This window comes from Buteo buteo, chromosome Z (assembly GCF_964188355.1).
Source record: "Buteo buteo chromosome Z, bButBut1.hap1.1, whole genome shotgun sequence".
NCBI classification, from domain to species: domain Eukaryota; kingdom Metazoa; phylum Chordata; class Aves; order Accipitriformes; family Accipitridae; genus Buteo; species Buteo buteo.
Window position 1 is genome coordinate 20649873 of NC_134204.1, and position 24290 is coordinate 20674162.

The 24290-nt window shown below is 38.4% G+C and overlaps 1 protein-coding gene across 12 annotated transcripts in view; it reads left to right on the forward strand.

The window, feature by feature from the left end:
- GPBP1 (GC-rich promoter binding protein 1) overlaps positions 1 to 24290 on the forward strand; it is a 38578-nt gene that overhangs the window by 8613 nt on the left and 5675 nt on the right. For 4 of the 12 annotated variants that reach the window (XM_075021531.1, XM_075021532.1, XM_075021533.1 and 1 more), the window contains 6 exons: positions 14934 to 15057; positions 15591 to 15814; positions 16473 to 16539; positions 18962 to 19146; positions 19611 to 19718; positions 20227 to 20391. In XM_075021531.1, the coding sequence (XP_074877632.1) occupies positions 14934 to 15057; positions 15591 to 15814; positions 16473 to 16539; positions 18962 to 19146; positions 19611 to 19718; positions 20227 to 20391 (873 nt within the window). Of the gene's footprint in view, positions 1 to 345; positions 365 to 9510; positions 9631 to 14933; positions 15058 to 15590; positions 15815 to 16472; positions 16540 to 18961; positions 19147 to 19610; positions 19719 to 20226; positions 20392 to 24290 lie in introns of those variants that run through there. The other 8 variants (XM_075021534.1, XM_075021536.1, XM_075021535.1 and 5 more) reach the window with 5 other exon arrangements.

Here is a 24290-nt window from a genome sequence, read left to right on the forward strand (position 1 = left end):
TCATGTCCTTGTCATCTTAAAGTTCTGCTGTGCTTTTTTCTCCTCCCTGGAGAAAGGATCAGGTTAGGGAACACTTAAATAAGATACACTTAAATCCATGGGGTTTGACAGGGTGCTCCCATGAGTGCAGAGGGAGCTGGATGATGTCATTGCAAGTCCATTCCTTATTATCTTTGAGAGGTCTCACAGTCATTGAGAGAGGCTTTTGAGTACTGGAAGAGAGCAAATGTCAATCCTGTCATCAAGAAGGGTAAGAAGGGAGGAGCCAGGGAGCTACAGGCTGCTCAGCCTCACTTCAGTCCACGGGAAGGTGGTACAGCAACTAATCCTGGAAACCATTTCCAAACACTTGAAGGACAGGAAGGTGAGTGGGAGCCATCAGAATGGCTTTATGAAGGGGAAATCATGCTTAACCAAGCTAATAGGCCTCTACAATGAGGTGACTAGCCTGGTAGATGAACAGAGAGCAATGGATGGTGTTTATCTTGGCTTCAGTAAGGCTTTTGACGTCATGGACGTCTTCCATGACATCCTCATAGAGAAGCTGACAAAGTATGTGTAGAGGAGAGAATGATGAGGTGTATCAAAAACTGGCTGAATGGCCAGGCCCAGCTGGTCAGGGTTGTGATCAGTGGCGTAAAGGCCATTTGGAGGAAGCCATTATTGTACCCCAGGGTTCAGTAGTGGAGCATGTACTGTTTAACATCTTCACTGAAGTCCTGGACAATGAGGCAGAGTTCACCCTCAGCAAGTTTGCAGATGATACAAAAAGGGGAGGAGTGGCTGATACACTAGATGTTTGTGCTGCCATTCAGAGGATCCTGGACAGGACGGAGAACTGGACAGAGGACCCTCATGACATTCAGCAAAGGGAAAATGCAAAGTCCTGCCTGTGGGGGGGTTGTAGCTGCATATGCCAGTACATGCTGGGGGCTGACTAGCTGGTAAGCAGCACTGCAGGGAAGGACCTGGGGGTTCTGTTGGTCAGCAGGCCAACCATGAGCCAGCAATGCATCCTCATATCAAACAAGGCCAACATCTCCCTGGGCTGTGTTTAGGAAGAGTGTTGCCAACAGGTTGAGGGGAGCTTGTCTTTCTCCTCTCCTCAGCCCTGGTGAGGCCACATGTGGAGCCCTGTATCCCATTATAGGCTCCCTGGTACAGGAAAGATGTGGACTTAGTGGAGCGAGTTCAGCAAAGGACCACAAAGATGATTAAGGGATTGGAGCATCTTTCTTATAGGGAGAGGTTGATACTCTTCTTGATCTTCTAAGGAAGTGCAAGTTGGTTCTCAATCTTTCAAAACATTCTCTGGATATTATAATTTAATTTTCAGAAGATACTTTACAGATTTAAAATTGGTAAGGCATCAAGCTCATATTTTTCTCATGTAAAATACTGTGAAGGTGAAAACAATGAGGGAGACTTTATCTGTGTTAATGCTATTGATGGGACTACAAATTGTTGGGACAAGTAGACAGTATGCCCTTAGAAGAATGGTACAAGGTAGCAATGCTTTGTTACAAAGCGATGCTTAAAGTTCATAACCTTGTCTGTGATAAATTGAAGAGTTGTGTTGTTGAGACATTCCTCCTGTAATCTACAATGGGTGTGGAACTAGGAAAATAAAAGGTAGAGTTACATGTTTTTACACTTGAGTCTTATGAGTTGCAAAATTGTTACAGTGTTTATAGCTAAATATATTAAAGATGCAGGACTAAATGCATTTTCTCTAGTTAGAGCTATTTAAGACAAATAATGAAAATAGTTTCAAAAAAATCACAGCATGCATATTACCTTATAGGCCACAGCCCATTCAAGATTCTGTACTTTAATAGTCAGGCTCATTTTTTCTTATTTGACTTGTTTATAGAAAACAAAACATGGAACTAAAATTCAGAATGCTTTGATTACATCTGCTTGCTCTGCTCTTTGCCCTTGCAATATCCCGAATGATAATTTCTTTCCCACCCCATCCCTCTGCCTCCCTCCCCTGCCATCTGTGGGTTCTCTTGTCCACTTACACAGCCAGTGCGGAGATTCCCTTGAGATGAATTCTCATGGGAATCACCTTTTCCAACTTCTGAAGAGTATTATGCACTTCCAGAGATACTGTCTGGCTATTTTTAGTGTTGTGTAAGTAGACAAATAGAGAGAGGATTTCTGATGCTGGAAAGATTTGATGAATGGAAGTGATGCCAGAAGAAATTCTGGATAAATGATTGTCTTTATAAGGGAGCAGGAATGATCACTTAAATTATTTTTAGTGTAACCAGTTTATTCCAGACCTCAGTAGCCTTTGTTTTCTTGATATGTTTAAGGCCAGGTTGAAGACATTTGTAAAGGAAATTACGGTCATTCCACTGTGTTAGCAGGAGCAGTGCAGGAGACATCATATGAATTTCTAATATATGAAAGAAGTGAGGTTAGATCATAAGTATTCCAGTGTTTGAGTTGGAGACTTTTTTTTTTTTATTTTAAAGCTTTGTTAGGTCTAATTGTTTCAAGCATTTTATAGATGCCTGGCATGGAAAATAAAAGTCTAGGTCTGTCTTCTTGCCTTATCCTTTTGCTCCATCACTTTTGGCAGCATGACTGCTTCCTGGTCTGGTGCTGCAGCTAAGTGAGTTAATAAATGCACCTGATTCTGTCTGTAGTCACTCTACAGTTACTCTGTCTGTTATGAGTCTGGTGTGTGACTGCACTGTATTTTTTTTGATGTGCTACACAGAGATACAAGCTGGACTAATAGGTGCTTGCTAGGGTTCTGGACTATGCTTAGCCTGTAATGCTCTCATGCTTCACTAGTGATTAGAAACTACTGCCATGTATTGCCAGCCTGGCTATTTGGTGAAATTGTTCTGGAGTGAAGGAGGGTGAAATCTGTAACCTACACAGTTGTGGTGGCAGGAGTCCCTAATTTAGAACAAATGGTATGAGAGTGAGCCTCCCTCTCCACCCCCCATCCCCCACCCCCCTGGTGAACATGGGGCTGGGGGGGGGGGGAAGATTTTAAAATAAATTATTTTTCGTGCAAGAAATTATGCAAATATTATTAAAATGCGAGAAACTGTGTTTGTTAAACCCGAGATGTATTCCAGAACACTGTTTTGGATAGTTTGTTCAACTGGATCTCCTTGATCTATATATTTCATGCCCCTGTTTTATGTGCTAACTGCATGTGGGTTTTTAGCTTACAAACAAGCTTTGAAAACAAAACTTAAATGTTGGTCAATTTGGTGATTCCATATTTTGTCCCAGCAATAGTGAACTAAAGCTTGCAGATAATGTGAAAACTGTAATATAAGATAGAGCTTGAAGAAGCACTTTGCTAAAGTAGTCTGGAAGTAAGCTAATCTGAAAATTCATGAATACAGGGTGGTTTCTGCTTTTGTACCATATTGAATTCTGTCTGTGTTATTGCAGAAAAAAAAAAGGATTTGATTTATACTTTGTTTGTAGCGTGTGGTCTTCATGCCTAAAAAGTTTGGTTTTTAAACGTTATATTGATTTCAAGTAGCGAGGGAGAGAGGGGAAAAAACTTGCTGGGGAAAACAGTGTTCTCATCAATTACCACCTAAGATGGGAAAAAGTGGATTAATTATTACAATGTTATGCTACACATTAAACTTTTCAGTTACGATTATTAGTTTCTGACTTAGACCATAATAGAAATTGACAGGTTCAAGTATTTGTCTTAAGTCTTAAAGTTGTTCCAGAATCTTGTTCTTCTGATCTTCAGGACTCTGTGTCCAGCCTAAATCTACTATGGTTGGTATCTTCTTGTGCTTCTTACAGTGTTTTGGGTTAAGTCATCTCTCTTCTTGGTGGAATTTACTCTTTCAATTATCTATAACCACTGTTTAAATACATCCTAGGTCCTCATTTTGTGAGGAAAAGCAAGCCAAGTAGTTTTCTTAAGACTTTTCTTGTCCCTGATCACCGAAATAGTTCATTATTACACCAAGTAAAATTTTAGAATTCTGTGCTGTTATTCTAATTGTGATTTTACTTGTATCTTTTTCTGTGATTATTTAAGAAAGAAGAATGTAGTAGTGCAGGGATGTCATGGTTTAAACCCAGCCAGCAAGTAGGCAGCACACAGCTGCTCTCTCACTCCCCCCTCCCAGTAGGATGGGGAGGAAAATTGGGGAAAAAAGAAGTAAAACTCATGAATTGAGGTAAGAACGATTTAATACTTAAAGTAAAATAAAATGGTATACTAACAATAATAATAATAATAGAATATGATAACAATACTAATAATGAAGAAGGAATATAATAAATAAATAAACCCCAAGGAAAGACAAGTGATGCACAATGCAGTTGCCCGCCACCCGCTGACTGATGCTTGAGCAGTGATCCACACCTCCTGGCCAACTCCCCCCCAGTTCATTTACTGAGAATGATGTTCTATGGCATGGAATATTCTTCTGGCTAGTTGGGTCAGCTGTCCTGGCCATGCTCCCTCCCAGCTTCTTGTGTACCTGTGTGCTGGCAGAGCATGGTAAACTGAAAAATCCATAACTTAGGATCAGTGCTACTTAGGAAAAACTAAAACATCAGTGTGTTATCAACATTATTCTCATAGCAAATCCAAAACACACTGTACCAGCTACTGAGAAGAAAATTAACTCTATCCTATCGGAAACCAGGACAAGGGAAAATAGACTATACTGTTTAATATTTGATTTCTTCATTTAATTTGGTAAGCACAAGCTAAACTAATGATAGTTGTTTGAGTTCAATTTTTGTTTTTTGTGGAGTTTTGGGAGTTGACTCTAGGTGTTTTTTCTTAGCCTTTTCACAGATGTTTTGGCTCCTGATTCCCGCAGTGGCTTTCTGCTTCCCTTTTCTCAGCACATTGTTTCTTTTTCTAAAACAAAGGTAATATATTAAATTTTCCTGAATGCTCTTCAGCTGACACAAATAAGTTTGTTTAAAAAGTAGTGTTTCCAGCTGCTTTAACACTGGTGAAAAACAGTTTCTGTCACAAAAGGACCTTATTGACTCAACTATAAAAAACACCATCCCAACCTTTTTTGCATGTTGGTTAAGCATACGTCATGCAATGTTCTTACTTCAGCTGCTAATCTGTCTCAGAGTGGATGACTGAGTTACGTTTACGACAAATCTCTTCACTGTGCATCACTTGGAACCAGCTGTTCATTATTCCTTGGCATTCACTACGTTATTATTGAAGATCTATACTTCACAAAACTATAGAATTAAATTTTATGTAATTGGGTATTGGAATAATTATTGCAAGTTACCTGAAACAAAATGCTTTACAGGTTTGTCTCTGATCCCCCACAAGAAGTAACATTTAAGAACAGTGGTTTTTTTTCTTTGATGTAAACTATTCTACTATCCACAACACAGCAAAACATAAATTTTATCTAAATTTATGGTCATTGGAAGACTTTCTGAAGTCACTACACAGTACTTGAATCAGACACTAGAGGCTATTGCTGAGATGAGAATGAATATTTTGACCAGTCTGATTTAAGAAACGTAAATGCATTTGAGTGTTAATAGCATGAGTGAGGGTAGCACTATTTCAGTATCTTTCTTACCTTTCTAGAATTGTGCAGCTCTGCTTCAGTAATAGACAACCTGAGCCAAGTTAGCTTTTATGACACTTTGGTTAAAGAATGGCATATATATTTTGAGTTTGTGCTGCTAGGGAATGGTGACTTAAACATCCAGTGATAAATTTTGGGCCTACTCTTTTGTTACCAAGAGAGTTTCTGAAAGCAGTGGAATTGTGTTCGGATCTGTGGTATACCTCAGTAACCTTACTTCTGATAGCTGTATTAATGCTGGGAGTACAAGAGCTGTTTTATCAGTGTTAGTGAACAGCGGTTGATCTATTGTGTGATGTGTACCTAAGAGAAGGCTTGCTAGCAGACAAATGGATTCTTCCTGTCAATATAATTAAAGCAGTTTCTTGTAAATGCTTGTATGGATGCATACTACTGAGTTTCATTCTATTCACATACTTTAATTTATTTGTTTGTTTGTTTCATTTTTTTAAAGTATTTATTATTTTAAAAGTAGTCCTATGTTTCTGAAAGGCAGAAGTGTTCTAAAGTATGTTGCGGATCAATGTTACCTATTTGCCCTAGTGGCTCTTCAGTCTTTGTAAAGGCAGCTCTTGTTCGATGTCAAGCTGGAAGGCTGTGTCAAGTACATTTCTAAAGAAGTCTCTTCAGTATTTTTATTAATAACTTCCATCATGAAATAGAGTGTATGGTTGTTAAATCTGTAGATAGTACAAATCTGAATAGAGGTTGCAAGTGCTTTGGAGGACGCAGAATGCAGAAATGTCTCTGACTGCTGGGGATAGCTTAGGTAATGGACTTGACTAGCAGGAAAAAAAGACTAAGGTCAGACCTGGTAGAAGGAACCTTTCTAGTGATAGAACATGTTGCAGATTAACATGGTAGTCTCAGTTGTTGACCTAACTTAAGCTGGAAAGCAAGTAAGGAACAAACTGGTGTTTGGCAACCTAGCTGATCACGAAGGGTTTGAGCATAGTAAATCCTGCCTGTGGCAGCAGATTGGTCTTGCTGACATCCCATTCTCACTTTTTGTGATCTGTTTTCAATTTACCAAAAATATCTTCTGAGAATGAAGAATATCCTAGAGCTATTGAATATTTGCCAGATCCTCAAAATGGAGTCCATGCTTGTAATGAAAATGTTTTTATATTAAAATACGTTCTAGGACAAACTTCTTGGCAATGTCAGAAAGTTAGCATCTGTAAGAGTATTTATGAAGGTAGAACATGGAGTTGCCACCTTAAAGCTGGGTAGGCTATATACGCTAAAATACAGTTTTTAAAAATATGTTAATATTTGTCCTTTCCTGATCTGTTCTTTGTTTCCCAATTTAATTATAGCTAGGGTGTCTGTGCCTATTGAAAGTTAGTAAGGTTTAATAATGAAAATACTTGATTTTCCCATGTCTAATTGCCAGACCAATAATATGTACAAGCAGATGAGAGAAAGTGTTTTCTTGACTCTGGTGGTGTGGAGGTCAATATCCTCAACAGTTGCTTTTCTTGGTAGTCTTTAAGTGTAAAACCCAGTCAGGTAGTGCTCTAAAAATACATCTGTGCTTTTTTTACTGTTCTTCTTTTATCAAAACTAGCTGGAAGAATTAGGCCTGAAAGAGGTTTTTCTTTTATGGGCTTATTGAAATTTACCGATATTCTGTTGCTGACTTTGCGCTCTGACTATTGTGTAGTTTTGGCCCAGGTGTCTGTCTTTACCAGTTCACTATACCCCTTTGTAGGAAAGGGAGTGACTCATCTGACAGAGCAGCACTATGAAAAACCTTTTTAGAGCATTTAGTTGAAGAAATGAGAACATGAGGAAGACCTGAATCTGCTTCTAGAATAATTTTTCCAGGAAGAAATATACACCCAGTATCAGTGAGCTGTGGACAGAGCTCTGTGAAAAAACCACCTTTCCAGTCCTCAGATACTTGATGATCACTAAATCTCGCCTAAGCCCTTGATTTTTGTGCAAAAGGTAGGGATGTTATTGAGTTATGAGTAAACTCTTTTCATGGCAGTTGTATAAGCAGTAGTGTTAGGAAGCTTGACTAGTTTTTTAAAAACAGTAAGATGAATTTATTAAGAAATCACACTGTTAGTGCCTTTGTTGTCCCATACCTAATAGCTGATTTACCAATAACTTGGTAATACTTCTTGGATCCTTTGTTATGTTCTTACTCAGTATAAACCTAATCTCTCCCTTTGTTTTTCAGACTGTAAGTGCCTTGGTCTGAAGATTTTGTTGTTGTGGTTGTGCTGATCTTCCAGTATTAATACCTGTCTTGATCCTTTCTAAAGATTTCATGATTCTCCTGCTTGGAGACGAGAACTGTGCCTGGGGGAAGGAGAAAAATATTTTTTTCTTGCTGCAGTCTGCTCACATTTGATTTGCTGTTTCTTAATTTAGCATGTCTTGTATTGGTTCATCTGTAAACATATACCCTTTTCTGTTTCTATGTCATTGCTGAACATGATTAATCACTAAAAGTGAACTTGGTTCCTGTTAGAAAGAGAAGCCATTTTTTGGATAGTTCTGTGATTCATTAGAACTTCTTTCACTTGTTTTTTAGTAGTCTGAAATAATTGGGTTCTTCAGAAAATTTCTCTGGAATTTTTGTTGAGGTTAATTTAGAAGATAGTTTTGGATGACTTCAGCAAGCTATTTGGGTGTGACATACCTTTAAACTTGTCTCTATTTAATGATAGTAGGCTTTGTGCATCTTACCTTAGAGTTTAACTCTGATAGCAGATGTACCAAAAAACCTAGGTATGAGCTCACAGCATAAAAAGAAACCATCAGCTCAACTAGGTGCAGTTTAATGCTTACAAATCCGTTGACTTCCTTTTAGAAGCTGGAACATTCTCATCTGTCACTGGAAGTCTGCAACAGCCTGGTTCAGGCCAGAATACAACAATAATTATCAGTTATCAAGTTCAGATTCCACAGCTCTTACTAATACTTACTCGTGTTGCAGCAACCTTAGATTAGTGAACTATGTCTATGCTGACTAACAGATCTGCACTCTGTTGTGCAGAGATGTGGAATACACTTTTATTTGGGTCTCCCTATGAAATGAATGTGGGTGTTTATTATGCTTTCACTAGCTGAATTTCTAATAGTGTGTATATCATACTTAATATCTTTTTGAATCACTGATGATTTTGCAGTGTCTAGCTGCAGAGCATGATTCAGATACCCTTATGATTCAGGCAATGTTTCATCCGTTTTCCTTTCTGTGCTATAGTTCAGCTTCGGGTAATATAGTTCACATTTTCTGGCATTCTTTTGCTTATTGAGAGATGTTTTCCTACCTGTGGGGAGAGTGTGGGGTAGGAAACATATTCTTGGGTTTTAATCTTAAGCCATTACTTTCTCTAGCCCATTTTCAAACTAGAGAATTTTACTGGATTTTGACACTGTTTCTGGACATGTAGACTCTCTTTTCACTGAATCTAGAGATAATACGGGGTTTGTGGTGGCCCTGAGCATCTAGTTTTTTCATAAGGAGCCTTAATATGGCCTTTGAGACTAACTTTCAGGGAATAATTAATAAAACCAGCTTCTTCTAGGAAGCTAATGAAATAGCTCCTGAAATCCATTCTAGATAGTACCAGAAAGTATTTCAACAAGCTAATTTTGTCACAGCTTTCTGGATCAGTCTTTGTGCAAGATGCTTCATCCCATTTGTAACAGGAAGTAAAGGAAGGTATGTTACAGTTGTATTTTCATTGTAGCTGTGATATATTTGATTAGTGTGACACTTCGGTAATAAAAGCACAAATGTGATGCTATAAATGAGATAAGGATAGTTAGGTTCTAAACCAGATCTATGTGAGAAAATGATACCAGAACACAGAAGGGAAATAATGATCAAAACACCATAAGTGTAATCCTCTTGTAACATAAGCATCTGAGAAGTACTCATTTCTTCTTTTTCCAATTACAGGGACTTGCCATGAGGTGCTGAAGCCTTGTTTCATTGATTTGGAGAGACTGGACCTAAATGGCGCAGCATGACTTTGCTCCAGCCTGGCTTAATTTTCCTACTCCACCATCATCAACGAGAGTATGTTCTTTGTTTTTGTTTTGAACAGGCACTCTCATTAGAGCAGTCTAAATGTCATAACCTCAATTTTAGTAAAAATGCAAATCTCTTTATGAATAGGGTGATAACAGATGATATCTAGCTAGTCTTGTTGTGATTTAAGTAGTTGTACTGTGGTTGTCAAGCTCATACCTCCAGTAGAGTTTTTTGCTTGAGCAGCTGAGTTCATGGAAAGAAGCATGTGCTTGGCTGTATTATCAGAGCTGCTGTTATATTAAGATTGCTTTCATCAGGAGTTTAAAATGAATTATTGCATTTTGTGCTAGAAGTACCAAGACAGAGGCACGTGCTTGATGTTCTTGCTTCTGATTTCTCTCTGCATCTTATACATTTTACAGAACTGTTGTTATTTTTTTTTTAATCACTTGGATGATAGAATGCTTTTGAAATAGACCTTCTGAAATGGCTATTCAGTTGCTGGTGGGATGCTTGTTACCACTGGTGGAGTGTGGCACTTTCAAATAGTTGTGCATCTTCACTGTGGTTGTTTCATCTAGACTACTGTTACTCTATACAATAAGACAGTTAGCTTGGAAACAGGAAATAGCAATCTCTGAATCGTTAGGATTTGTAAATACTTGTAAATAATAGGAAGTAGTGAATATGTCTGTCTCATAAATATTTCTTTTTTTCTGGCCTATCCTTCTACTCTTTTCCATTTGTATGAATGCAGAGGCAGCACTGGGTATTCAAACTCCTGTGATCTATTTCCCTATTTGTAGATCTGTCTGCTTCATGATAATCTTTTGAATGCGGTATCTGTATCTGCAGCTATGAGAGTGGCATTGCCTTACTTTAATGTATTTGTGTAAGTTTCCTGCTGTCTTTCATGTCCATGGAAAATGTTTAGCCTTTATAAACTTACAGAAATAGGCTTGTGCTATTGTTAAATGCACAGTTAGCCATCAGTATTAGTTGTGTTCCCATTGCTTTGCTTCTATATGTCTACACACACACACGCATTTTTTTTAGTCAAGTAGTTGAATGTCCTTATTCACATTGCTCTATTTATCTTTCTTCTACACTGACCTACCTAGTTTCTTTGTTTATTACAGTCTGTCAGCAACTCTCAGTTGCTGTTCTGGGAACATCAGGCCTATCTGTTGCAGGATGGTTCCTGTGATCTGTTTGTTTTTATTCTACTTGACTTCTGATATATTCAACTCTTTGGATCTGTTTTTCCAATTTAATACATTTTCAATTGAAGAGTAATCAGACCTTAGTTTAATATGGTGTCACAATTACAAAACAATCTTCACCACATATTTCAGGAACCTCCTGGAAGAGCTTTACCTGCATGCTCAAAGTGTCAATATAGCAGGATAAAAGTATGTTTCAGAACTACTCCAGTACCACTTGAATATGTCTGAGGCATGGGTTGTATTTGTCACCTCATTGCTGGATTGTGGGAAATTTCATTGTAAGCATATGTTGTGGATCCTGTTCTCTTTTATGATTCTCTGCCTCAAGGAGTTTAGATAGACTTTCTTGCATGTCTTAAAATCTCTGTAGCTGTCTGCTTTCTCCATTATAGTCTTTGTGCATCATTGTTTGAAATGCAGCTTATTTCCTTGCATTACGGCCTCTCTTAATGATCAGTGTTCTGTAATATATAGCATGTTTGGTATTAAACACTTGCAAAGTCTTTCTGGTCCTACCTGATGTGTAGTAATTCTTAGATTACAAAATAAGGCTTGTCCTGTCATTCCTCTACAAGACAGGTCTCAAATGTTGTGGCTCCCTGTCCTGGTTTCAGCTGGGATAGAGTTAATTGTCTTCCTAGTAGCTGGTGCAGTGCTATGTTTTCAGTAAGAGAAGAATGTTGTTAACACTGATGATCTCAGTTGTTGCTAAATAATGTTTAGTCAAGGATTTTTCAGCTTCTCATGCCCAGCCAGTGAGAAAGCTGGAGGGACACAAGAAGTTGGCACAGGACAGAGCCAGGGCAGCCGACCCAAACTGGCCAACGGTGTATTCCATACCATGGGATGTCACATCTAATGTATGAACTGGGGGGAGAGAAGGGCAGGGGGATTGCTGCTCTGGGACTAACTGGATGTCGATCGGCTGGTGGAGAGCAATTGCACTGTGCATCATTTGTACATTCCAATCCTTTTATCATTACTGCTGTTACTTTATTAGTGTTATCACTATCATTATTAGTTTCTTCTTTTTATATTCTGTTGGACCATTCTTACCTAAACCCACAAGTTTTACTATTTTTTTCTGATTTTCTCCCCCATCCCACTGGGTGGGGGAGGAATTGAGTGAGCGGCTGCGTGGTGCTTAGTTGCTGGCTGGGGTTAAACCATGACACTCCCTGTCCCCTCTATTGCCTAGAATAGATTTTTATTTCTGATTCCCATTTCCCACAAAACAGCTGAAGGGAAGAGCAGATACGAGGAATGGAGGTGAAGAGGAAGGATGGGGTGAGGAAGGTGGGGTGTCTCATATTTCATGCAGAATGGAGCTGGGGTGAGGCTGTGGTATCAGCAACATTTTTAGACTTGAGAAGGAGAAACTGAACTCTGCCTGGTCAGTTTCTATTTCCGTGAAGAGGCACTTTTAGGAATTGCATCTTTAGGAGCTTTGTTTCCCCCCCGATCCTGTGTAGCCAAGGCTTTTCCAAATACAGGTAAAGGCTAGCACTGAAAAACCTGATGCCATGAAGCTGGAATTGTGAATGAGCTTTCTTATTGTCACTGATACAGATTACAGCTTGACTGAAATCCATCTCACCTATTGCTGATGATTTCCTCTTAAGTATAAGCTTTTATATCATCTCCCTGTCACTTATGTAGCAAAGCCCACTTAAATAGCTGGATATCCATTGCTCGGTAGCTCTCATTCAGGTCTGGAACTACTCTATTTGCGTCAGTGCAGTATTGCAGTTGGGTAGATGGATATGGGAAGTTGTTGTGAACAGTGAAGCCATTTTGGGATATGGATGAAACTTTTCTTAAAGGATTGTTGTAAAACTTGTATGGGGAGATTGCAGACAGACTGGTAAACTCAGTTTTTGCAAGCTTACTTTTACTTCATGTTAAACAATAAGACTACTTCTTATAGTTCAAAAATCTGTGTTGCTTGCTTGCTTTCTTGGCTGGCTAAACCTAGTCAGATAACTTCTCAACTTTCAGAAACTGCCAATAGATTTCCTGTTGATTACAAAGTTTACTGTCATCTCTGCTACAAGAGGCTTGATAGACTGATGCCTCCATCATGTGGGGAAAATGCAAACTGCATGATATTTGCACGCAGTTTAGAGATTTTAGATTCGTTGTATCATGTACAACTCAAACATTATATATAAAATGCTGTCAGTTATACTTTGTGAAAATGTGATTATTCTTCAAAGTTCATACAAAAAAATTAAAGTCAAACTCCAAAAGCAATGTTAGAAGGTTGTCATATGTAAATGTGAATACATGAAGCTATCTTCTAAAATTTCATCTATGATCAACAGATCTGGAGCTTTCTGAAATTTTTGGCAGCTTAGTCAAAATTTGTTTATAAGGATTTATTTTTTACTTAAATATTGAGATTCATTATGATAATTTTTTAACTACCTAGACCTTTTGATAGTTTCTTGTGGTTTTTGGTTTCTTATTTCCAAGTTTGTCAAGGAAGTAATTCACTTCCTAGGTCTCAAATTGAAAGGGCAATTCCTTTTCATTTGACTTTTGTATGGTTTGGAAATACATGCTTTGTATTTTAAGCATATCTTTTGCTTACTTGAGTTTGACTTTTAAGCAGTGAGTTTTGAACAGCACCTTGAGCTCTGCTGGGGCATTGTCAGTAGAACTTGGGTATCATTTTCTGTGTGTGATTGTCTCTTGCAGCGGCAGGGAACATGGGAAGGAGGAAATAATTTTCTCCAACATGTTTTCCAAAGTAGTTCAATCTATTACTGTGATATTCCCCGCCCGCATTGATCAGTGGAGTACTTTAAATATTAGTATAACTTGAATAGATGTTAGTGGATAATAACTGTTGAAATAAACTTGGGGCTTTCATTTTCAGATGTACACCATTACTACTGTACTTTTTTTCCTGAATGTTACTCAGTCTGGAGAGAGAGTGGACTTCAGGCAGCAAAGTTGATGCTTCGAGTGCAGTAGAGTTGATACTCCCTGGAATCAGTAGGCTTAATTTGATGACACAGTACATTTCCACACAGCTGTGCATTTATGCATTTGTAGCTCTTGTGGCCCTGGGAGGTGTTGGATCTCTTGTCCGTTGTATTGCACATGTACATATATATATGCGCACAGTAAGTCTGCTGAGAGGGAAGGGGGCTTTGCTTCATTTGCATCAAAGGCTGGCTGCGCGTCAGGGAGGTGTTGGGTAACACAGCCCTTTGCTGTGGCTCACTGGAGAGAAGTGGTGTGAACAACAGTAAGGCTAAGCACTACTTTTGGAGAGTGAAAATGTATTCTTGAATTTTTAACATGTAACAGCAAAAGAAATGTTACAGTGTTAAAATGGTAAAGCCAGATAGAAGGAATAGGGAAGCCAGCTGCAGTAAGACATGATCTTTTTTGGTTTAATTCCCTTAGGTATGAGTTCTAGTCAGGATGTATTTTTATTTCTGAGTGCTGTTCTTGATATAAGGTTTTAGTTTATAAAATACTTTCTACTGACATTTTAAAGATTTATTTCTTTAAAATATCTAGAGTGCCTATTTGTATCTGTAACCTTTTGACTCTAGGTTTTATTTGTATTTCATAACTAGTTGCATTTGTCTTATTAAAGTTATAATGGCAAGACTAATAAAATAGGCCCTTTTTTGGGTACAGCTTCCTCCAGTGGAAGTTACTCCTTGCTTTCTATGGAATGCACATGTGTAGTCTCCGAACACCCAAATCAAGATCCCAGACTTCTTTTCTGCCTTCCACACTGTGATCTCCTGTCCTTTCTTACCTTTTTTTATTTTTCCTCTGCTGCAACACTTGTCACTTGTGCTCTGTTCTGCTGCCAAAACAAAATAGGCGCTTGGGTTTTTTACCTTGTGTCACAAGCGTGGTCCTCAGTGCTCTTTCAGTGTTCTAGAGCAGAAGATACAGCTTCTACTTTGCTAGCCTGGGAGATGGTGACACAGCTCTGAAGATATGCATACTTGAGGACTGCTGCATTGTCTGTCATTCAAAGTAATTTTATAAATGAATTGTATATACCATGAGTAATGTGCATGTTACAGTTCTGATAATTCAGCTTTGTTATTAATCAGATATCTCAGGTCTACCACTTGTGCTCATTTACAGTCATCACTGAACTTTGAGAAACATTCTGAAAATTTTTCGTGGGCAGAGAATCATTATGAAGCGAATCGCAGAAGACACAACTCTTCAGATGGGTTTGATCCTAACATTGGACGGCCTAATGGAGGTATAATTTAGCTTTCATGGAACATTTTGAATATGTTTACATTATTGCTTTGTAGCTCTCCAGCTAGAAAAGAAGTCTGATGATAATAGCTCTACTATGGTACCACTACTATACTACTAAATTGTTATTCTGTAGTAAAATAGAGGTAATGGAAAGACAAATCTTCTGGGAGACGATATGATGACCAGGGGCTGGTGAAAGTAGTGTTGAAAGTCTTTGAAAGTTGCCAGGTGTATTTCTCTCTTATGAATAGTAAAAGTGTTAATATTCTAGCCAACAACATATAAATGAGCAGCTAGAAAAGGAGGTTGACTTGTCTTAATGTTGGACTACTAGCCTCTTTGTCTGGCACTGTTTTGTAAGATTTTTTTTTTTTTCCCCTGCTGCTTATGTGAGTGGAAACTTAAGTTTACTATGCTATCGCATCCCGGAGTATAGAGCTGCTGACTTAACTTCTCTAAGAACTTTACGAAAGTAGAATATTCTTTTAAAATTATTTCTAATTGCATTTCTTTAAAATTTAAAAATCTAAGGACATTTTTGGAGAAAAGAGAGGAATGGTTGGCGTTCACAAGGCAGAAATTGTACAGAAAATATAAACCATCGTGGGGGATACCATAGTGGAGGTTCCCGTGCTCGTGCCAGTGCTTTCCACTGTGGAAAAGGCCATGGACTGCATGAAAACAATGTACCTGGTAATGAAACTGGGAAAAATGAAGACAAGGAAGTACCCAAACAGTTTGAGGCTGAGGATTTTGTAAGTTAATTGTAACTATAATAAACAAGGTTTCATTGTTTCTGCGAGTGCCATTTTGTCTATTACAAGCTACTTCATGAGATTTCATGAGTTGAAGATCATCATATAAGGGATCACCCTTCCCATAGGTCAGAGGGTGTTAGTCATTTGCCCACTAGCTTGTTTCTCCTTTTATGTACAGTTTTTATCATTATATGTTTATTATTGTCACTTAAGTGTTTAAGTGAAGCTACAATTGTGTTCCAGTTTGCTGTGGTATGTGTATGTATTAAATTCTACACAGTTACCTTACTGGAAATCTGAAGTACTAACAAAGTGATCTTCCTGCCAATGGCCCTTTGAGATCCCATGCTTCAACCTAGAATTGTAGAATGTGAGAGGAAGGGCGAGCTTCCTCTTTGAAGAACCATAAATCGCTGTTTTTTGTTTTCTCTAGACAGTTCATGTAATGCTATTGACTGCTGTCTGAGATGTTTTATTGGAGAAGAGCAACAAGTGAGCATTGACCTATTTGGGTCACAGGGGAAGTGTCTAGTCTGTCTCCATTTAAAAAACTTTGACAGCAGAGATCATACTGCTGATATTATTGTGATTCTTTATTTCATTGGTCCCAGAATTCAAGTCTTATTTTTTTAATAATGATATAACTATCTTTCAGCCGTCTTTGAACCCTGAATATGAGAGGGAACCAAACCAGAATAAATCTTTAGCTGCAGGTGTGTGGGGTGAGTATTTCTGATTTTTTAAATGTAAAAAATGTAGTGGAGATCTGAAGTTGTTTTATTTGAAACATAGGATTTTTTTTAGAATTATAAAGGTATAGATTTAAATTATAAAGGTATAGGTTGAGATTGAGGAAACTTCAATATTATTACAATGTAGGTATCTTATTGTTAGAGAGGTAACACTTCTATTTGAATGTCAATCTGTTGGTCCGTAGATGCAGCCACAGCTAGGATTCTTTTCCAGAATAAGTATACATCTTTTTTGTAAGGATGTCAAGAATTTATCTTCATCTTTATTTTCAAGAGGAAGTGCAATAAAGGTGGGTAACCTAAACTAGTGATGTGATTGCTAGCTGAAGATTTTGTAAAAGAATGCTTCTGACTGATTAGAGCTGTTGGAAGAGTTTGAAGAGAAACCTGTGAGGACTGGGAAGAGCAGGTTAGCTTGCAGGGGTCTAAGGTCTCTTCCTGGAAGCAAATGTCTTAAGCTGTTGGTCTTGCTTATGAATTCCTTGTACCAAATCTAATCCTGAGAGCAGGCCTTGAACTGAACTGTAGTTTGGGATTGTTTTCTCTTATCTACCTGATTAAATTTGGCTACCGCTTTACAATTCTGTGGGCTTTATGAAGTCAATTGTTCACCCTTAAGAAGATGGCAGCTTTAGACTGCACAGATTGTAAAGTAATAAACTTACTCAAAATAAGAACCTTTCTCTTTATGAAGAAATAACTTTAATTAAGCATAAAAGCTACTACTTAAACTGTTGCTAAGACTGAGATCTGAAACTTGTGGCTCATTTTAAATGGTACTTTAATTTGCTGGTTCTATTTCTCGTACTTCCCCAGTACGTTTTGCACTCTTAGGTAACACTAGATGTAGGCCAGCCCCTCAATATAAATATCTAATTGTTAAGAACTTTTCCGGGAGCCTAAATAATTGGACTGCTTTCCAGTTTTGTGTGTTTAGCAGCTTTCATGTGAAAGTCAGGAAATATATATATCTTTCAATAAAAGAGCAAAAATAACTAAATTCTTTCCTAAGCAAGTTGGGAAAAAAATTACATAGCCATTTGAATGTTTCACAACCTTTGCAGCACTCTAGCTATGGTTGCCGCATGATGTGGCTCAGTTTAAACTGAAGGAGGGAAAGCTTTCCAGGTTTTCTGGATATCATTCTTCACATGCAAAGGAAGGAACAGTTCTGTTAGCTACATAAAATCACAGGATGGTTTGGTTCGGAAGGGACCTTTAAAGATCATCTAGTCCAACCTGTAAGCTACAGTGCAGTGGCTTGTTACAGCTACAGCTTAGTATCTTACTTTATTACAGCTCTGCTATTGCAAATTTTGTTTTGTAATTGAAAAACAGAAATTAAGGCTGTTGTTATTCCCTTTTAAAGCAAACAATATTCAGGACAGGAGAAATGTAACCATCCTTTTCCTAATGCCTGTTAACAATGTATGCTTCTGTTAGATTCCATTTTACTTTGTGTATGACTGATGGCAGTGTGCAAGTATTATGAAAAGTCTTTTGTAAAGTTTAATGAGAGCTAAGTATACATTTATCACAAATGTTTTGTAACATTTACTTGCTAAACAAAGCTAAAGTCAGTTATGCTTTTAAGATAGTTTTTTTTTTTAAATGTAAGATATGGTGACTGTGAAGTAGAAATGCTTGCAGGGAGAGGAGATAATCTTGGAAAAGGCTGTTAATGCAACATTGGAATGCATGTGCAAAAAATAAAGTATTTTTTTCACTTTTTGAAAATTTTAGAACTTTTTAATAGGTGTTCTTTAAAACTGCTAAATGTCAGTTACTTAGTATGACAGCTGGCTGTATGTCTCTTAATTAGTACTCTCTTGAACATGGAAATGTTGTAAGCCTCAGATGTTCTGTTATGCCCTTTGGAGGCATGGAGATAGAGAAACTGGTCATTGCTGTGGTCTAGAGTAGTGCACATCTTGTCTCATGTTTATAAAGCCTTGTTGTGGAGTATTTGGCTTTAAACTGAGCTGTTAATAAATGTATAAGTAATTAATTTTTAGAAACCTTAAAGGGAAATATGAAAACCATAATGTCTTTTGAAGATTAGGTAACTACCAACAAATAATAGTATTTGGATTTTAGATTTGCAAACAAGAACTGTGTAGCTGTCGTCTTTGAAGAATATCTTTACTATCTGAAAGTAAAATTCCTGAATTGCCAAGTGAAATATTTTACAAATGGCAGTGCTAGAAAATGGATCAGAACCTGTGTTTATCCAGGTTTGGACAGTGTGTTATTTGTGGAACTAACACTGGACTAAGTTCCTGATTTATGCCTGTTTGCTGTGGACCATATGGCTATCCAGTGCCTTATGAACTAGAGACTTAAGATTGTATATACATGCACACACATATATGTACCCTTCTTTTTTTTCCAGGGTACCCTTTGAATCCTAAATCTAGATCGCAGAGAATGCTGGTCATTAAAAAGGGCAGTACAAAAGAACTGCAGATATCTGGATTCCCAGTAGTAGGAAGTCTTCATTCACATCCAGTAAGGAACGGACCTGGTACAAGTGCTTATAAAGGATTAGTCCCTAAACTTGTCACTCCACCCACAAAGGTGAGTCTTGGATACCAGTGGTGTGAACAGAATGCTGAAAAAAATCATGCTGTAGTTCTAAATGTGCTTACTTCTCCCCTGAGAGTACTGTTCCTAGAGTATTATGCTTTCAACTCTTGCTAAGTGCAGCACACCCCAAAAGTGAATGGAAACAACTTTTTCTCATTTTTCTTTTTAAGCTATACTGTAATTGGATCTCTCTTTGTTTCTTATTTATCTTTTCTGAGAAGTGTAAGAGCAAAAAGGATGTTTTTAACTTACGGTAAAACAGTGTCTTTTGTATATATTTTGTGAGCAGATGAATTGCTCTTAAACAGTCTCTTTTCCACAAGAAAACAGGTGTTTGCACTAAATTGTGGTTGTAGTTATCATTTACTTTTGCTTAATCATTTTTCTGAAGATTCCTCAAAATAATTCTATTGTAGTTATTGACTCTTAAAATTTCTGTTTAAATTTTTATTTAGCCTACACAGTGGAAAAGCCAAGCAAAAGAAAATAAAGTTGGGAATCCATTTCCTCATGGATCTGCATATGGTGTCGGCGATTTCACTCCTTTCAAATCAACTGCCAAGGTATTTTCTCTATTACAAAATGCAGTGAAAGACATAAAGCAGTATCTGTAGTATTTTATCAAATCTATAAAACATTTAATTTGGCTAGATAAGGGGATCAGTAAGTTTTATGCAGAATTGCATTAAAAATGTTTGGAAGTTAATGTGTGAGAAGTATGGAAGGCACATCACTGGCCTTTAAGTACTGCACAATTTGCTTTGTAGGTTTGATTTGGGGTAAAAATGGTGCATTAGGAAGTATAACCTGGTAGGTTTAAAGTTCAAAACTGCTAATGGTATGATGCACTTCAGAAGGTCGTTAGCGGTGCTCCATAAATCTGCATCTCTGGGTTTACATGTGAGAACTATATATATTGAAAGAGAAGTGTCTTCTCTCTGTTTTTGACCATGGATATATGTGAAGCCTGAAATTACAGGTGCCAGGGAGTCTTTTTGTCTTTCATTCAAAGTTTTCTAAATGAATAAACTTCTAATATTCTTTTTTTTTTCCTCTGACTCCCTACGTTAGTGTAATTGGTCAAATTCTTCATCCCCTGTTGACAAAGTTGGTCAGCCTCGTTTAACAAAATTGACAAGAATGCGGACTGATAAGAAAAGTGAATTTTTGAAAGCATTGAAACAAGACAGAGTGGAAAAGGAACATGAAGACAAGAATCATGCTGGGCAAAAGAAGGTAGTTTTGTTCATACCTGTTGTAGATCCAGCAGTAGTAGTTTTCAGACGGACCATAAACTGCTTCTTATTTTGCTGTAAACAGCTGTTAAGTCATGGTCTTGGATCTTCAAATGAAGGAAAGGAATTATATTTTGATGAATTTAAAAAAAGTTGTTCCAACAGTGCTTCTTACAAGTTTCTTTCTGCAGTATCTGTTCATACATAACTCAGGTACATCTGTGTCCTTAGCAACAATAAAAAGAATAAACTAAGCTTGGTACAATAATGTAATCACAGAGTTGTTTAGGTTGGAAAAGACCCTTAAGGTCACTGACTCCAACTGTTAATCTAACACTGCCAAGTCTACCACTAAACCATGTCCTTAAGTGCCACATCTACATGTCTTTTAAATACCTCCAGGGATGGTGACTCAACCACTTCCCTGGGCAGCCTGTTCCAATGCCTGACAACACCTTCCAGTGAAGAAGTTTTTCCTAACATCCAATCTAAACCTCACCTGGCGCAACTTGAAGCTGTTTCCTCTTGTCCTATCGCTTGTTACCTTGGAGAAGAGACTGACACCCACCTCACTACAACCCCCTTTCAGGTAGTTGTAGAGAGCGATAAGGTCTCCCCTCAGCCTCCTTTTCTCCAGGCTAAACAACCCCAGTTTCCTCAGCCGCTCCTCATAAGACTTGTGCTCCAGGCCCCTCATCAGCTTTGTTGCCCTTCTCTGGACACGCTCCAGCACCTCAATGTCTTTCCTGCAGTGAGGGGCCCAAAACTGAACACAGGACTCGAGGGGCAGCCTCACCAGTGCCCAGTACAGGGGAACAATCACCTCCCTGCTCCTGCTGGCCACACTATTTCTGCTGCAGGCCAGGATGCCGTTGGCCTTCTTGGCCACCTGGGCACACTGCTGGCTCATATTCAGCCGGCTGTCGACCAACACCCCCAGGTCCTTTTCCACCAGGCAGCTTTCCAGCCACTCTTCCCCAAGCCTGTAGCGCTGCATGGGGTTGTTGTGACCCAAGTGCAGGACCCGGCACTTGGCCTTGTTGAACCTCGTACAACTGACCTCAGCCCATCGATCCAGCCTGTCCAGATCCCTCTGTAGAGCCACGCTACCCTTGAGCAGATCAACCCTCCCTCCCAACTTGGTGTCATCAGCAAACTTACTGAGGGTGCACTCGATCCTCTCATCCAGATCACTGATAAAGATATTAAACAGAACTGGCCCCAGTACTGAGCCCTGGGGAACACCACTTGTGACCGATCACTAACTGGATTTAACTCCATTCACCACCACTCTTTGGGCTCAGCCATCCAGCCAGTCTTTCACCCAGCAAAGAGTACACTTGTCCAAGCCACGAGCAACCAGTTTCTCCAGGAGAATGCTGTGGGAAACAGTGTCAAAGTCTGTACTGATGTCCACGTAGACAACATTGAATGTGTTTCCCTCATCCAGTAAGTGGGCCATCTTGTCATAGGAGATCAGGTCGGTCAAGCAGGACCTGCCTTTCATAAACCCATGCTGACTGGGCCTGATCACCTGGTTGTCCTGTACATGCTATGTGATGGCACTCAGGGCGATCTGCTCCATAACCTTCCCCAGCACTGAGGTCAGGCTGACAGGCCTGTAGTTCCCCTGATCCTCCTTCAGGCCCTTCTTGTAGATGGGCATCATGTTTGCTAATCTCCAGTCCACTGGGACCTCCCTGGTTAGCCAGGACTGCTGGTAAATGATAGAAAGTGTCTTGGTGAGCCTCAGTGCCCTTGGATGGATCACATCTGGCCCCATAGACTTGTGGAGGATAGTGTTTCATACCTTGGCTATTAGTTATCCTACAAAACATTTAATGGAAAAACTTGGTTCTGCTTCTCAAACCATTTCGTTTCTAATTAGAATGAGATTGTCAGGAGTTCTCTATTCTTGGTCTAGTCATAAGACCAATAGTTCAATTTATGCATACATAAAGAACCTGTTTTTACTTTGTAATTGCAACTTGGAGGTCTATACTGTCTGTATATAATATGTGTCATGTTTCTTTCAATCTGGATCAGTTTATGCAGTGCTTGGCTGCCACCAGAGAATATTTGTGTTAGTGCTACCAGCCACCAGCAAACCATAAGCATAGTTATCATACATAGTCCAAGTGAAGATAATTATTGTGTTATTCAGGATGAGGTGATTACAAGCCTGTTCGCTGTAAATCTGTGGTTTAAAATGTTTTAACAAAACAAAAAAACATTATAAATTACAAATCAGCCAGATAAATGAGTGGGCTTGAGGAAGGTTTATTTGGATTCAAGGATGTGAAAAAAGAAACAGTGCCAGTGTGCATTGCTTATAAGAGTAAGATTGACTTTTCTGACCCTGTTCCTATTTCAGGCAAAATAAAACTTGCTGTAATGGGACTGTACAACTTAGCTGTGTGTGTGAGCTAAGAAAGGTCTACATCTTTCCATTAGGCATTCTGTGGCTGAGCACACTGAGATGGGTGTTGGGAGTAATGTTGTTCATGTGTGTTTAAGAAATACACATAGATTTTGACTTAAGATGAAAAAGATATTGGGAAACACTGTCTTGAGCTTCAGAATTATGAAAATAGTACATGAACTTTGTGGGGGTTTCTGTTCCTGAAATTGTTTTGAGTTGATAGTATCTTTGATACGTATGTCAAATGCATTTGCTTGTCCCATTGTATGCAGCTGATTTTCAGGAGCAAGTGTATTTTAAAAAAAAAAAAAAAAAGGCTTTTAGTAGTGGAAGTTGCAGTGTCCTTGGACAGGTATATGTAACATGTAGCCTGGAGTAGTTGTTGGAAGTGCATGCTTCCTTTTCCCTGTCATTGCTGCTTCACTAACGGGTGTGAAAGGATGTTAAACGAATCATGTAAGTAATAGCCGTCCTACCTCCAACATTCATTTTAATGATCATCAGTAGAAGACATGGTGTGCAACTGAGTGGATGGGGAGATAATTGCACAACAGTTTCTGTAGTATGATCCTCTTGATGGAATTTTGAGGCCTATATTAACAGATTTCACCTCTGAAATAATAAGACAAATCATAATCAGCAGCTGAATCATGCTTGGAAGAAGCTATTTTGCCCTATATATATTAAAATTGTTTAATATTTTTATGAATTTTGTTGATAATCTGAGATGCATTCTTCAAGCGTATGATTTAACAGCTGAATGTATGTTTACTGGGATACTTGTTCTTAAATTCCTGCTGAGCATTCTAAAATTTCTGGGAGCAGACAACACTGAGTAGGAAGGAAATGATGGTGATCTTGATCTTGGACTGTGCGGTATGGTTTCTTACAAGTGCAGAACTGGCTGATGGAGTGATTGCTTCCTATTGTGGATAATGCTGTTACATGCCCAGTTTAGGGATTTTGTTGTCAAAAGGGTGCTAACTAGATAATGATTGTACTCTCCTCTTTGTTTTTGCAGTTGGTGAGACTTCTGAGGCTATTTGGCTCATTACTAAATAAGAATTACAGGGTGCTGAATGAGTAGAATAAAAAGAAACATCTGTGATTTATAGGATTAAGGAGCTTTTAATATTGGAGTGAAGCTGAACAGTCTGCTTTCTAAATAAACTTTTTTCCTAGTTCTTATTTCATGGCTAGTAAGTTACAGTTGCTGTTAAGAACAGCCTGAGAAGCTGTGGTGCGTGCATGTACATAGGGGCAACTGTTGTCTGAATTTAAAGAGCAGTATCTAGTCTTTCTGAACTTGTGGCAGATGAATTTGCTGGTTGAGGTAGGGTGGCTATGACCTCCCCCTTACACTAAGTAAACTTGAAAACTCTTATGCTTTCAAACTTCTCCTGACACACATGGCTCTGATACTTAATTAGAAACATTGTAAGTTCAACAGGTAACCTGTTATTTCTGCAAGTATGAAA